This window comes from Erpetoichthys calabaricus, chromosome 11 (genome assembly GCF_900747795.2).
Source record: "Erpetoichthys calabaricus chromosome 11, fErpCal1.3, whole genome shotgun sequence".
Classification (NCBI taxonomy): Eukaryota; Metazoa; Chordata; class Cladistia; order Polypteriformes; family Polypteridae; genus Erpetoichthys; species Erpetoichthys calabaricus.
The window spans coordinates 130407174-130421279 of record NC_041404.2 but is presented as its reverse complement, the minus strand read 5'-3'; the positions used below and the strand labels follow the sequence as shown (position 1 = coordinate 130421279).

General features: G+C 35.6%; 1 protein-coding gene across 3 annotated transcripts in view; it reads left to right on the top strand.

Moving 5' to 3' along the window:
* ints1 (integrator complex subunit 1) overlaps positions 1 to 14106 on the top strand; it is a 75985-nt gene that overhangs the window by 15090 nt on the left and 46789 nt on the right. For all 3 annotated transcript variants that reach the window (XM_051933624.1, XM_051933623.1, XM_051933625.1), the window contains exons 13-24: positions 402 to 522; positions 1987 to 2064; positions 2716 to 2873; positions 3319 to 3415; positions 4255 to 4346; positions 4648 to 4708; positions 5482 to 5679; positions 7700 to 7829; positions 8002 to 8181; positions 8312 to 8461; positions 9133 to 9312; positions 11966 to 12070. In XM_051933624.1, the coding sequence (XP_051789584.1) occupies positions 402 to 522; positions 1987 to 2064; positions 2716 to 2873; positions 3319 to 3415; positions 4255 to 4346; positions 4648 to 4708; positions 5482 to 5679; positions 7700 to 7829; positions 8002 to 8181; positions 8312 to 8461; positions 9133 to 9312; positions 11966 to 12070 (1550 nt within the window). The remainder of the gene's footprint in view (positions 1 to 401; positions 523 to 1986; positions 2065 to 2715; positions 2874 to 3318; positions 3416 to 4254; positions 4347 to 4647; positions 4709 to 5481; positions 5680 to 7699; positions 7830 to 8001; positions 8182 to 8311; positions 8462 to 9132; positions 9313 to 11965; positions 12071 to 14106) is intronic.

Here is a 14106-nt window from a genome sequence, read left to right as displayed (position 1 = left end):
GACATTGTACTGAAGCTAGTGCCCAGCTCACAGGAATATAAAGAATCTAACCGTGAAAATCTCCATTAATCTGATGGTGTCACACCTCTCTTTCACTTTCACAAGCTCTTTATTTGATGACATTCTAGGCTAGACTGGATAAGGAAGCATAATTCGTAGAGGGTCTTTCTTTTTTTCTTCATCACTAACAGTTGCTGATCCTAGTGATCAAACACTCTGACATAGAAACTCAGACTCATTCTGACCAAGTTTTTAACTTTTGCAAACAAAAAAAGAAGAAAATTACAACCTAAAAATGGGGAATTATTGCAAGTAGCATTGAAAACATAATTCGTAAATAGTTTAGAAACTTTCTGGACACATGTGTTAACATTTTTTGTCTTTGCATATTTGCATCTTAGATCTGGAAGTACTGCGTTCATTTCAGAACCAGATTGCTGCTATCCAGCGTGATGCTGTTTGGTGGCTTCATACTGTTGTACCCACCATCAGTAAAGTTGGCCCCAAGGATTACGTTCACTGGTAAGTTTACTAATTTCTAAAAAAAGTGTAAAATACAAATAAAAGGTAAACTTAGTCTACAGTCATATTTTACACATTCATATTTGTTTGTGGCTTCTGGGGTACCTAATTGGAATGTGAATGTTTTTGGTGACGATGCCAGCAGATTTGTTACAGATATTAGGTAGATAATGGAGGTGTTAGGTTTCTGCATGGAGTGTGAGTTCATTGTGTGGTTTAGAGATGGAGAGGAAATCGTTCAGTGCAACACCCTTTTTCACCATAAGCCTATGTCACATTATGTGACTTTTAAAGCAATTTTTAGTCGTATCCTTCATTTACATAATCTTAGCAAATCGGAGGTAGACATGCTCCCATGAATGTGACATACCCAATAACCTACTCTAACTTGTCTGAGACTCGCTCCTATAAAATCAAACAGGTTTGGTTTCATCTTTAGTTGGAGGGGCAGTCTGTCTGATCTGGAGAGCTTACAACCAATCAGCGTTCAACCAGAAGTACAAAACATAAAATGTAGAATCAAGGAATAAGGAATACATGTTTTGATCCTTGCATCTAGAAGATGAGCTTGTCTATCTGATATGTCATGTATTACATACTAAAAGAGAATGGGAAAAAATAAAAAGGGCCAAAACTGCAGCTGAACTTACCAAAGCTATTAACCCTACATACAGTGCCGGCTACATCAGGCTGCATGGAGGCCGTGGACATCACAAACAAAAAAGAAGCTTGTCTATCTGATGTCTCATGTTTTACGTATCATAACACAACGAAAACTGAAAAAAGTGTTGATATTGCCCTTCATACAGTACCAGCTCCGTTGGCCAGCATGCTACTGGTTATCAGAGAAAGGGGTTGAGCACAACTTTGCTGGAAGATTTTCAGTTGTCTAATTTGACATGGCAAAGCAACAAGATTGGTAACAGCGGTTGGCAAATCTGACATACTCCACAACAAAAAGTTGTGTAATGTTACATCAACATTAAGAAGGAAGTCAAACGTGGTTTCTGGTTTAACCTGATTTTGCAAGATTACAATACAATACTTCTTAATGAGGGAAAAAGACAGAGACATGATAAATATGTGAAGATTCTTTTGGGGTTGGCTATTTGTCCCTGTGGCCACATATTACTTAATGCTGCATTTTTTAAAACAGTAAAATGACATTGAACAGTCATATCATACCATCACTCTTTTAACATTAATATTTAAAGTAAATTTATATATTTGAATGTAATGTATTAAATATTGAAATAAGACATTACTAAACCCAGAGGATAATTTTTATTAAATAGTTTAAGTAAAACACTTGCATTTTTTAATGATAAAGTACTGGAATTTAAAAATAATTTATAATTTGAGACATGTTTAATTATGATTCTCTATATTTGGCACCATAATTTATGAATGTGCAGTGTATTTCTAGTAATTTTTCACCTTTTTTTTTTTTTTTTTTTTTTTAAGCCTTCACAAGGTACTATTTACTGAGCAGCCTGAAACATATTATAAATGGGATAACTGGCCTCCAGAGAGTGACCGAAAGTAAGTTTAATAGCAAGATTTGTATGTGACATAAACCATTAATTATGCTAAATCACACCCCTTAACATCTTTGTTCTCATTATTAAGTGTCTGCTTCAATAAGTCACATTGTGGAGTACTTAATAGTATTAAAACTTTACAAACGAGCTTGGATAAAGTAATAATGTAAATAAAACAAAATACTTTCCTACGAATACTGGGAAATAAACACAGACTCATATTAGAAAATTTCAATATTAAAACATTAAATGTAGAAATAATATGCATGTTAATTTGAAGTAGTAGTCCAGTTCCTGAGAGGAATGTTACTCTCATTAAAAAAAAATGTATTAGAGTGAAAATCAGAAGGCACAGTGTTATGGCAGGACCGAGTTTGTGAAATGTTCTTCTGAGTGCTGATATTGCATTGTATCCCCTCAAAATGATCAAAAATGCCTATACAAAAATTAATCAAAAGAAAAATATTACGTAAGCATATGTAAAGTAAAAGTAATATAACTTAAAATGGATAAAAAAAATACATACTGTAGACACACAAAAAATCATTGTCCATGCAACAAAAAACTGTTAAGCTTTAATTTAAAAGAAGCACTTAAGCAGTTTTAGTTTTAAATGCTTAAACTTTTTTTTCTTTTCTCATTGTGGCTATAGCTTTTTTCTTCGCTTATGCTCAGAAGTCCCTCTCCTTGAAGATACACTTATGCGCATTTTGGTCATTGGCTTGTCACGTGACCTACCACTTGGGCCTGCCGATGCTATGGAACTTGCTGATCATCTAGTAAAGCGGGCAGCTGGTGTACAGTCTGATGGTAAAAATATTTATTCTTCCCTTTTACTCCAGACCAGTATATGATTTGCAGTGATGTTGTTTTCAAACTTTACATTTAATGTTTCGATTTGTTGTTTATTTTTATGTGCCTTGCCAACTGCAATGACACATGAAGACAAACTTAATTTAGGTATGCACACCACTGTTTTGATAAATATCTTTTTGTGTGTTCTAGGTAATGGTAAATTTAAATCCTTAGTACTTGAATGATGTTTCAGTATATAGTGTTAAATTATGATAAAATTTTTTCCTTGTATATAATAATGCTTAGAAAATTTGTCAAGGTTAGCATAATAGACACAAAGCGTCTTTAGAATGAGTGAACTCCTTACCCGAGAAACATGTCTTGGAAATGTTATTCTATTGTCATTGTTCGTTATTGCATATTTAAGCATCATGTTTTCATTTTTTCATGATAATTTTAGATCTAGAAGTTCTGAAGGTTGAACGGATTCAGCTGATTGATGCAGTTCTTAACCTTTGCACCTATCATCATCCCGAAAACATCCAGCTTCCCCCAGGGTATGATAAAGTAGACTTTCTTTAGGGCTAAAATGATATTCTCCTTAAGGCTTATGCCTTTTTCATGTGGCAAATATTTGTTTTCCTTGGTGTCCAAAATGTCATACGTTTGATGACTGGCCAAAAGACTTAATGAGTGGGAATGTGCCTTCAGATAACAACATCTATAAAAAGTAAAGAAATTTTCTTATTGGGATAATAAATTCTGATGTGTGTTTTTCGTGTGCATCATTCACAATTATCTATTTCATAATCATAGCTTTGCAGCAAAAATAAACCAAATTTAAACGAAACGGAAGAAAGTTCTTTTTTTTTTTTGTGAAAACTGCATATATAGATGAACAATAAAAAAAACTAAGAATTGAACCTAGACGTCTGGTGATACTGATCAAAATATGTTTAAACAGGTTGACAAAAGCATAGTTAGTAATGAAGATGCAGAAAGCAACAAAAATCTTGTATAGGATTAATTATTTATAATACAGAGGGAGAGATTTGATCTCAATTTGAGTCTCTAAGGACAGACCTAGAAAAGGGGTACTACAGAAACACTAAAAAGTCCTGGTTGTCTTGCAGGTTGAAATGGTTAAGCAGTGATACCAAGATGAGAACCTTTTAAATTTACTTCTTTGTAAATGGAATTTTGAGTATAGTCACACATAATGATGTTTTGCAAATGTAATTACCTCATTTCATTTGTGGCAGCAAATAGTGAAACATAGTTCTATTAGTTCTTTCTTGAGAGCATGTCACAAATTAAATATTGCTGACCTAGTCCATTTGAATTTTGTTTCTGCAACGTGCCTGTCATTTTATTTTTTATTTTTTCTTATTTATAGATACCAGCCACCTAATCTTGCAATCTCTACTCTCTACTGGAAAGCCTGGCTTCTCTTACTAGTTGTTGCTGCATTCAACCCACAAAATATTGGTAATGTGTTTTCATTTAATTTTCATTTCTTGATATTTCCTTTTTAACAAAGTCAATTAAAGAACAGGTTTGAAAATTGTAGGGATTTTTTAATTCCAAAATTCTTCTGTGTAACACTCTGCACAGCTTTCATGTTTACATTGTGGATGTCAAAATATTCCTTTCTATTAATTAAATAATTACAATGAAATTATATTTGTTGTGAAGGAGATCTGAATTAAGCAGTTGTAGTTATGTACATTGTGGTTTTTTTTTTTTTTGTACAAATATATTTTGTTTCTTTTTATTGGTCTGCCCTTAGGCCTTGCAGCATGGGATGGTTACCCGACTTTAAAAATGTTGATGGAGATGGTAATGACAAAGTAAGTAGATTCTGGTGGAATTGTATATTTAAAACGAGTGCTCGAGTATTTATTTATTCTGATGTTAACGTGCACCTTTATAGATGTTCAAAGTAAAATGGTTTTCAGACTGTTTCTCTAGTAATAGTTTCACAGATTTACTTTACAGCTGAAGCCAAGACTGTTTTGCTAAAACACAAAACCGGCCTACATATGGACATTTCAATATTTTCCACCATGAAACATTAACTAGTCTTTGACATATCTGCATTTCATGATCTGCCAAGGAGTTCTTAAAGCAAAAATATACTTTTGTACTGATAAAGAGGAGAAGGTTTCGAGAATGCACTGATTACAACGCATTGCCACACCCACCACACGATGAACCACCTGCTTTGGGACCCAAGTGCAGCCATGCAACCGGTGACACCTCAGCACCACACTGGAACAGTATGAGGTTTTTTTGTAGTGGCTGGAGTATCAATCCTGCCACCAACCCCCAAATTTTCCTTTGTAAGTTGGAGGACCTGCTTGCAGGACTGGATGCAGATTAAAGTCATACCTAGGGAAAAACAATTGCAAGTTAAGGGCAACAGAGTAGAGTCACTTCTAGCATTTACAGAATTCGAACTGGCAACCTTCCAATTGCTGGTGCAGATCCCTACCCTCAGAGCCACCACTCCACCTCTACTTATAAAGTGCTACAATAATATAATTTTTAATTCAGTTTTATTATTTTTGCATTGGTGTGATATTTGTGTAGTTTGTAACTATTTTTTTATTTTTTTTTTTAGCAACTACTCATACCCTCCTTGTACAGTGGCAGATGAGGAGACTAAAACAGAAATGATTAATCGAGAGTTACAGATCTCTCAAAGAGAAAAGCAGGAAATTCTTGCTTTCGAAAGTCATCTTGCAGCTGCCTCAACAAAGCAAACAATTACAGAAAACAATAGTCTGCTGCTGTCACAGCTAACCAGCCTTGATCCACAGTAAGTAGCAGCTTCATCTGTGTATGTGCTTACTTAGTATATTGCTGTTCTGAATTAAGGCTGTGTTGTGCTCTGCTAACTTTGAAAATTGACCATGGTAAAGTTGGTTTTACTATATTTTACATTTTTGTTTTCATAAAACTATGTTTTCTTTAAAACATCATCGTTATTTACATCTTGATGAGAGTCACAATAGCAACATGCTGAAGTGGCTAGTCCTACCTATCCTTGAAATCTTCTTTCAGCAACTCCTAGGGAATTCCCAGATGCTAATGTGCAATCTGACAGATAATGTATAAATACTTAAGAAGTCTTGAGCCTACTCCTGATTTCTTTCAGTGGGCCATGAAAATTTTGAACAGGAGAGGAAACAAAGACACATCGTTGGCGAATTCTAGTCCATCCCTCAAAAGGTGAAACAAACCTATATGCACATGGGTAGATTGACAATAAGAGCTGATAGACCCATACTGGAGTCTGTAACAGTGTGATGTGGTTAAAATAAAATAACAACAGAAACAATCAATCTAAAGAGAACATGAACAGACCTAGGAAGAAATATAAAGAGTTTAGGAGGAACAAAGCTAGGTGAGCCTTCACAGATACACTATAATCCATCTTCCTAAATAACTAATATTCACCACATATGTACAATTGTCTAAAGTGCTGTCACTTTTTTCATTTCCCTCTACAAAATGTCAAACAAGTGAATATTCACTTACATTCTTACACCAAAGATATAGTCAAGGATACTTACTCTTTTTGTTATAGTTTTTGGAGCACATTCCTTGTGCCTTTAAAACTTTTTTATGGCACATAATAATGTCCTTGTATATTTCACATCCATGATCAAAAATCCATAAAACATTAAATTGTCCGTCATTCTAACCAAATACAGTATGACCTAAACAGTGCAGTACATTTTGTGCTTTGTGTTCTCTGCAAACAGAAGAATGCATATGATAAGGCAATTTTGAAAAAAAAAATCCTGCTTTGTACTCCCATTTCTGGTATTTCTAAAATAGTTTCAACATTAAAGATTAAAATATAGTCAGCTTGTTTATAGCTTTATTGGTGCAGTTTTCCTATGGCTGCTTGCATCCTTACAAAGAATATGTAATAAATGAGCAAGAAAGTTTGTCTTTCTCGATGTTCGTAACAATGTAAATTTCTAAAAAGCTACAGTTTTGGTGAGTATTAAAAAAAATAAATAAAATAATGCGTGATTATATGATTTGAAAAATTAAGTAAAACTCTAAAACACTAAAATTCTAAATTAATCCGGAAATAAATTATATATCAAGGTTGTGAGAAATATAGCAACAAACACTGTCACATCATCCACACGTAATTGATGCTACTATTCTAACTACAATTGGAAAGGGAGAGGACGTTTTCATTCCACATATACCTATGATTTCCAATGAACTCCTTTTCAAACTCCTTTTCAAATTCAAATGACTTCAATTTCCAGTATGTCTTGAATTTGCGATGTCCATAAATAAAGCGCAAAAACAATCACAGTTACTAGAGTTTATCTAAAAGATTTTTGCTTTTCACATAGCCAGCTATATGTTGCCCGTTCCTGGGTAGGATCAGGAAAGAATTTATATGTTCTTGCTCCTAATGGCGAAACTAAAAACATCATGTATCATAAGGCACGTTATATGATTTGTAGCAACTATAATTCATTATTCGTTAAAAGTGGCAGTTTGACTTTTGAACAATATTCAAATAATAAATTAATTGCCAAATAATAAATAGTTTCACTTTTTTTCCAACCCAAGCGACAGCCGGGCATACCCTGGTAGTTTATATCATATGACAAAGAAACTATTTTGTCTGATTTGGTTGGCATTGTGTTATACCATTAGCCACATGGGGGCATCATGCAGCAAAAAAAGTGGCATTGTGTCTGATTTGTCTTAATGACAATGAAATGCTGTTACTATATAGAATCATTTGGTAAACAATGTGAACCTTAAAAATTCCTCAATATATTTTGCTTTGTTATTCCTAGGGGTCCTCCACGCAGACCACCTCCTCACATACAAGAACAGGTAAAGAGTTTAAACCAGTCTTTAAGGCTTGGACATCTTCTCTGCCGGAGCCGCAGTCCAGACTTTCTTCTCAACATCATTCAGAGACAGGTACAATAATAAAACAAAATACTTTCTTAATCAATTTCAATTCAGTAATCAGTATGAATTGTTTAATAGATTTATTTATGTATAATACTTCTGCAGTTACAGATATGCAGAGTTTACTTTTTTACCATTTCTTGATTTTTTTTTTTTTTTTTTTTTTTAAATAAAAATAAAGGCCTCATCACAGTCAATGCCCTGGTTGGCTGATCTCGTCCAGTCAAGTGAGGGATCTTTGGATGTTCTTCCTGTGCAGTGTCTGTGTGAATTTCTGCTGCATGATGCAGCGGATGACACTTCATCAGTTGAGGAGGATGAAGAGGGAGAAAGCAAAGAACAACGAGCCAAAAAGCGCCAGGTAGTGGCCTGAATTAGTCTACTGGACCGGATTAGCCTTGTCAATCAGATTTACTATAAATTTAGTGGGTAAGCGTCTGTTAAACATTTTATGAAGACATTTATACGCTTAATTCTTTCTCATCTGACAGAGACTTCAAAAGCAAAGACAGCTCCTCGGTCGCTTACAAGACCTGCTTTTGGGTCCCAAAGCAGATGAACAGACGACATGTGAAGTTCTTGACTACTTTCTGCGTCGTTTAAGTTCTTCACAGGTTGCCTCAAGAGTCCTTGCAATGAAGGTAGAATTAAAACACATCAGTTATTAAATTGTATTAGTTTTTTTTTTGTCAGCACATTTTATTTTAATTTCATAAACTTAAATCTTTTCCCAATGTAACAGCAAAAACAGGACAAGGTGAAGTGTTGGGGCACCTCCTCATTTAAGCCCTCTTTAATAAATGAAAAAAAAAAAAGAAATACAAAAATAAGTGGCCTAAGCCAGCAGTTACAAAAGTGTCAGTCATTTATTGAAAAAATGCTCTGAATAGTAGTTGAGTCTCATTCGGGTGCAGCTCTTTGAACGAAATGTCATATACGTTTGCTGGCCAGTTTGTGTAGGGAGGATTCTAGAAAGGACAAGATAGTGATGGCAGTCAGTTTATAGACAATCTTCATAACTGTATAGGAAGGGAAAGAAGGTTTTAATAACTGTGCCTTCTCATGGTGTGGAGTGACATCTGACACCACATAATACTGTTCTTGTTCTGAACCAGTAGCTTGAATTTAATATAAGAAACAAATAATTTAAATGAGTCTAAAGACAATTCCAACATTCTGGATGGAATTAAAATAGGGTGTATTATTTCTTACATTTCTGGTTAAAATATTTTTTACATTTACATCATAATAAAATGTAGCACAATTTGATAATAATTAAGATTTTTTTAAATTTTATTTGTTTTGTTTAAAGGGTTTGTCTTTAGTGCTTACAGAGGGTGCATTGCGAGATGGTGAGGACCGAGACCATCTAATGGAAGATGATTCTAGAGACTCAGAGTTGCTTCCACGTTATCAGTGGCTACTACAGGACTTGCCAAAACTCCCCCTTTTTGACAACATTAGAGGAATGACTTCAGCAGCATTGCAGCAGGTGATTCAGTTATAAATTAATTATTTTAAGTACATAATATACTGTATAATAATAGGTTGAAATAAACCTCAAATGGCTTATCTTAGCATTTGATTTAGCCAAACACCTTTTATAACAAATTGATTCTTTTTAGGTATCTGGAAATATCTTGTTATATAAAGTGTATGCTTTTACAGAAACTGTTTTTACCTGTTAGTTAGAAATACTGTTTAAATTAATATATAGTTTTTCAGCGGAAGGTCTGTACTTTGCCTAAATAGATGCATTTGGTATAAAAACTAATTCTTCTTCTTCTTTCGGCTGCTCCCATTAGGGGTTGCCACAGCAGATCATCTTCTTCCATATCTTTCTGTCCTCTGCATCTTGTTCTGTTACACCCATCACCTGCATGTCCTCTTTCACCATATCCATAAACCTCTTCTTAGGCCTTCCACTTACCTGGCAGCTCTATCCTTAACATCCTTTTCCCAATATACTCACCATCTCTCCTCTGCACATGACCAAACCAATGCAATCTCGCCTATCTGACTTTGTCTCCCAACCGTCCAACTTCAGCTGACCCTCTAATGTACTCATTTCTAATTCTATCCATCCTCGTCACACCCAGTACAAATCTTAGCATCTTTAACTCTGCTAACCCCAGCTCTGTGTCCTGCTTTCTGGTCAGTCTCCAACTCATATAACATAGCTGGTCTCACTACCGTCCTGTAGACTTTCCCTTTCACTCTTGCTGATACCCGTCTGTCACAAATTACTCCTGACACTCTTCTCCACCAACTCCACCCTGCCTGCACTCTCTTTTTCACCTCTCTTCCACACTCCCCATTACTCTGTACTGTTGATCACAAGTATTTAAACTCATCCACCTTCGCCAACTCTACTCCCTACATCCTCACCAATCCACTGATCTCCCTCTCATTTACACACATGTATTCTTTCTTGTTCCTACTGACCTTCATTCCTCTCCTCTCCAGAGCATATCTCCACCTCTCCAGGGTTTCCTCAACCTGCTCCCTACTATCTCTACAGATCACAATGTCATCAGCAAACATCATAGTCCACAGGGACTCCTGTCTAATCTTGCCTATCAACCTGTCCATCACCAAATAAGAAAGAGCTCAGAGCCGATCCCTGATGTAATCCCACCTCCACCCTGAATGCATCCGTCACTCCTACCGCAGACCTCACCACTGTCACACTTCCCTCATACATATCCTGTACAACTCTTACATACTTCTCTGCCACTCCCGACTCCCTCATACAATGCCAGAGCTCCTCTTGAGACACCCTGTCATATGCTTTCACCAGGTCCACAAAGACACAATACAACTCCTTCTGGTCTTCTCTATACTTCTCCATCAACATCCTCAGAGCAAACATCGCATCTGTGCTGCTCTTTCTTTGCATGAAACCATACTGCTGGTCACTTCTTAACCTAGCTTCCACTACTTTCCCATAACTTCATGCTGTGGCTCATCAATTTTATCCCCCTATAGTACTACAGTCCTGCACATCCCCCTTATTCTTAAATATCGTCACCAGTACACTTCTTCTCCACTCCTCAGGCATCCTCTCACTTCCAAGGTTCCATTAAACAATCTGGTTAAAAACTTCACTGCCATCACTCCTTAACACCTCCATGTTTCCGCAGGTATGTCATCTGGACCAACGGCCTTTCCATTTTTCATCCTCTTCATAGCTGTCCTTACTTCCTCCTTGCCAATCTGTTGCACTTCCTGATTCTCCATATCATCCAACCTTCTCTCTCTCTCTCATTCTCTTCATTCATCAGCCTCTCAAAGTACTCTTTCCATCTGCTCAACACACTCCTCGCTTGTGAGTACGTTTCCATCTTTATCCTTTATCACCCTAAACTGCTGCACACCTTTCCCAGCTCGGTCCCTCTGTCTAGCCAATCGTTACAGGTCATTTTCTCCCTCCTTAGTGTCCAACCTCTCATACAATTCATCATACACCTTTTTTTTTAGCCTTCGCCACCTCTCTCTTCACCTTGTGCCTTATCTCCTTGTACTCTTGTCTACTTTCTGCATCTCTCTGACTATCCCACTTCTCCTTTGCCATCCTCTTCCTCTGTATACTCTCCTGTACTTCCCCATTCCACTACCAGGTTTCCTTTTCCTCCTTTTTCTGTCCAGATGTCATCACCAGTATTTGCTATAAAAACTAATAATCTAATTTAATTTTTCTGATACTTAAGCCTTGACTTTGTTGCTGTAAACCCAAGCTTATAGGAAAAGAGGCAATAACATTGTGCTTTCAGAATTTTGTATGTATTGTTTTCATTCCTGTGGTTTTGCTAATGCAATTAGAGATCTGCTGTCTGATGTGGGGATTAAAACAAAACAAATCTAGTTACCCACAAAGTGCTACAATTGATTATTTTGTTATGTTGCTGGATCAAACTTTACATTACATGAATCACGCAAAATAGATGATGATCTTTGTTGTTATTATTTAAAGAGTAAAACTTTAGACCAGAAAGTTTAAAGAACCTTTACATCACAGTTCTTCAAGGTTGGCACAGAGGTATTCATTTACGATTTGTCAAAGTGTTTCAATCAACATTCAGTTTAAGTTATTTAATTTGAAAAGGTAAACTATTTTTATGAACTGCATTTTTTCTTTGATTCAGGCTATTCACATGGAAACAGATCCACAGACTATTAGTGCATATCTGATATATCTGTCTCAGCATGCTCCAATACAGGAACAAACACTTCATAATGATCTTGCTTTGGTAAGAAAGTATACATGATTTATGGTATATTAGTTGTAATCAAATATTTAAAAAATGTTTTGGAACTCTGTTCACATTAATTTGAATTATTAGCAAATGCATTCCAACTGTTTATTTTCAGTGTGTGTCTTATCACTGCCAAGGTCACAAAGTATTAACTTCCTGTAAATAGAATAACAGTTTTATAGAGGGCAGACACAAACAATACTGATGCATTGTCATCAGTAATCCTCACAGTATATTTTGGGAATGTGGGAATGGGCAAAAGGTATCCTTTACTGCTTTCTCTTTGTGGTAGCATTACATATAGTTCCATGACTCGCATTTTAATTTTAAGTCTGTGCGAAAAGGAATCATGTCTTGTATGTATGTATTATTGTTAGTGTCTGAACTTAAGCTTATAATAGTAAGCATGTATTGTATCCATCTGATACAAAATGAAAATATTTAACCTGTATGTACTTGTTTAAGTATCCCAATGCAGCTTTGCTACAAATCTATTAATATTTAACAAATGGTTGCTCAGTATTAAAGTTTTTGTTAGTTGAAACTATTTTAAAATAGTATCTTTTACCAAAACAACTCATAGTAAATTCAGGAAATTTATGTTATCTTTGATACTTAAAAAAAAAAAAATCATACAATATTTAAAACTAGCCGACGGAATAGGAACGGAAAACTGTGAGAAAGGAATTCAGAAATCAAGAAGAAATAAATACTACTTGAAAGACGCAGTTGTGAATAGATGTTGCCATGTATTGATAGTACTCCTGACTTGTTGTGATAACTCGACTTGTGTTGGAAAGAACAACAGGCAGAACGTCTCCAAATCTGTCCCAATGTGATGCAACGAAATCTACTGCCCTATGTCGTAGTGAGAGTGCATTGCCTTCGTCAACAGTTTGTGTCAAGAAATAACCCACTGATAGGAACAGGCAGTTGCCGGATCCCAGAATAGAGATGACGTTGTACAAAAACCCGTTGACAAAAAAGATACTGTTGTTCATTTTATAACAAAGGCTTAGGAAACAACCATCGCAGTATAACGAAAATACGAAGGAGCGAAACCAATAGCAAGGAGTGAAACCAATGCCAGTGGTCGACAGAGTACCTTTCTGTAGCAGGCTATGGAAAAGACTCCCAGGCGCACACATGGCTAAAGTGAAAGGTCACGCGGTCAGGCTAGATATAGGGCGGTAACGTGACACCAATGGGATCATGAGAGAGGAGCGGGGAACACGGTAGTCTGAAGGAGGAATAGGAATTGAGAAAAGCGGTATGGGGGTGTATGGGAGAAGGGTTTGGAAGAGCAGGAATAGGAATCGAGAAATGCCACGTCGGCTGCATGTGGGTGAGACCGGTTTTGAACAGGAAGCAGGATGATCCAGAAGAGAAATATATATAAGAGATAATGCTCAGCTTCTGTAAACTGTTTACTTGTCAAGTGCATCCTACATAGTTACTTTGTTTTATTTTGTTGTTTGCCTATTATAGTCCTTTTTGCTTTAGTATTAGTAAACCAGTTTTTATAAAATGAACTGTGAATTGTTAAATGTCCAATTTGAAAAATGTTAGTTTACAGTCTGCTTACTAGGGATAAATACACTTGTATCAAGGTGAACTTTTTAATTATAAAGTGTAGATTATTTGAATAGTAAGAATGGAATGGAAACCCAAAATGCTTTACCTGTTTGTAATGGCTTATTTAATATTGCAGTGGAAAATTATAAGTTTTGTATGTTACTGTGTTTTATTGCAATTCATGGTAAATTAAATCCCATAATTCTCTAAGATGTTACATTGATCCTTTTTGAAGCTGTACCATTTGATAAGAAGTACCATTTGATATTACTTCAGTTTTGCCTATAAAAGCTGTGATAGCCTAATTTTGGTCCATTCAAGAAATTGTGGCTACAGGTTAATTTCAAATAGACTCTAGCCTCTGACTAACACTATTGTTAATTAAACTCCTTGCTTATTTCAAAGAATTGCATAGAAAGAAAAGATGAGAAGTCAAGCAAAATTACATCTTTTAT